The 941-nt window shown below is 60.6% G+C and overlaps 1 protein-coding gene across 2 annotated transcripts in view; it reads right to left on the bottom strand.

Moving 5' to 3' along the window:
• Positions 1-307, bottom strand: part of MARCHF6 (membrane associated ring-CH-type finger 6) — a 123648-nt gene extending 123341 nt beyond the window's left edge. The window contains exon 1 of one of the 2 annotated variants that reach the window (XM_032796330.2): positions 162-307. In XM_032796330.2, coding sequence (XP_032652221.2) covers positions 162-273 — 112 coding nt within the window. In that variant the 5' untranslated portion in view covers positions 274-307. The remainder of the gene's footprint in view (positions 1-161) is intronic. The other variant, XM_075062675.1, reaches the window with a different exon arrangement.
• Between the last annotated feature and the right edge of the window lie 634 nt (positions 308-941).

The following is a 941-nucleotide window of genomic DNA, read 5'->3' as shown; positions in this document are numbered from 1 at the left end:
CCGCCCCCCCCGACACCCCTCCCCCCCGACACTGCCCAGACCCCCACGCGCACAACGGCACGGACACCCCCCGCGAGGCACCTGCAGCCCCAGGTGCGGGGTTGGGGGCGGCCCCTCCCGCGTATAAACACCCCGGGGAGGGGTGATAGCGAGCGCGTTACCTTCCTCGACGGTCTCCATCTTGTCTGGCTGACGCAGCGCCGCGGCCGGCAGGCGGATGGTGTGACCGCGGCGCGGGCGGGGCGGGCGCGGGGTTCGCAGAGGGAGCATCATAGAGCCAGCCCGGCTCAGCGTAGCGGCCTAGAGCGCTGCGCTCGCCTCCAGCGCCCCCTGGCGCTGCGGGGACGTTGTTGACCCGGGAGAGGGAGGCGGGAGCCTAGGGAACGTCTAGCGAGAGTAACCGCGATTCCCGGAGTGTCTGCAACAGAGATACGTGTCCCGGGTAGAGTCCAGCAGCGCGCCTGCCTACGGCTGTGCACACGCTTGTGCAAAGATACATGCACGAGCTTGCACACACACTGTTTAGTTCTATCAGAATGTATTGGCTTGGACACTAGCATTTCCAAGGTAAGCAGGAGACTTCACGTGTGGCTCAGAAACATGCTCTGCTCCACACAGACACACACACACACACACAGACATGTGCACATAAGACAACTGCCATACTGGGTCAGACCAAAGGTCCATCTAGCCCAATATCCTGTCTTCCCATTGTGGCCAGTGCCAGGTGCCCCAGAAGGAATGAATAGAACAGGTAATAAGTGATCTAGCCTCTGTCGTGCATTCCCAGCTGCTGGCAAACAGGCTACAGTGGGGCACCATCCCTGCCCATCCTGGCTAACAGCCGTTGGTTGGCATATCTTCCGTGAACGTATCTAGTTCTTTTTTGAACCCTGTTATAGGCTTGGCCTTCACAACATCCTCTGGCAATGAGTTCCACA

This window comes from Chelonoidis abingdonii, chromosome 2, assembly GCF_003597395.2.
Source record: "Chelonoidis abingdonii isolate Lonesome George chromosome 2, CheloAbing_2.0, whole genome shotgun sequence".
NCBI classification, from domain to species: Eukaryota; Metazoa; Chordata; order Testudines; family Testudinidae; genus Chelonoidis; species Chelonoidis abingdonii.
This window is presented reverse-complemented; position numbering and strand designations above follow the sequence as displayed.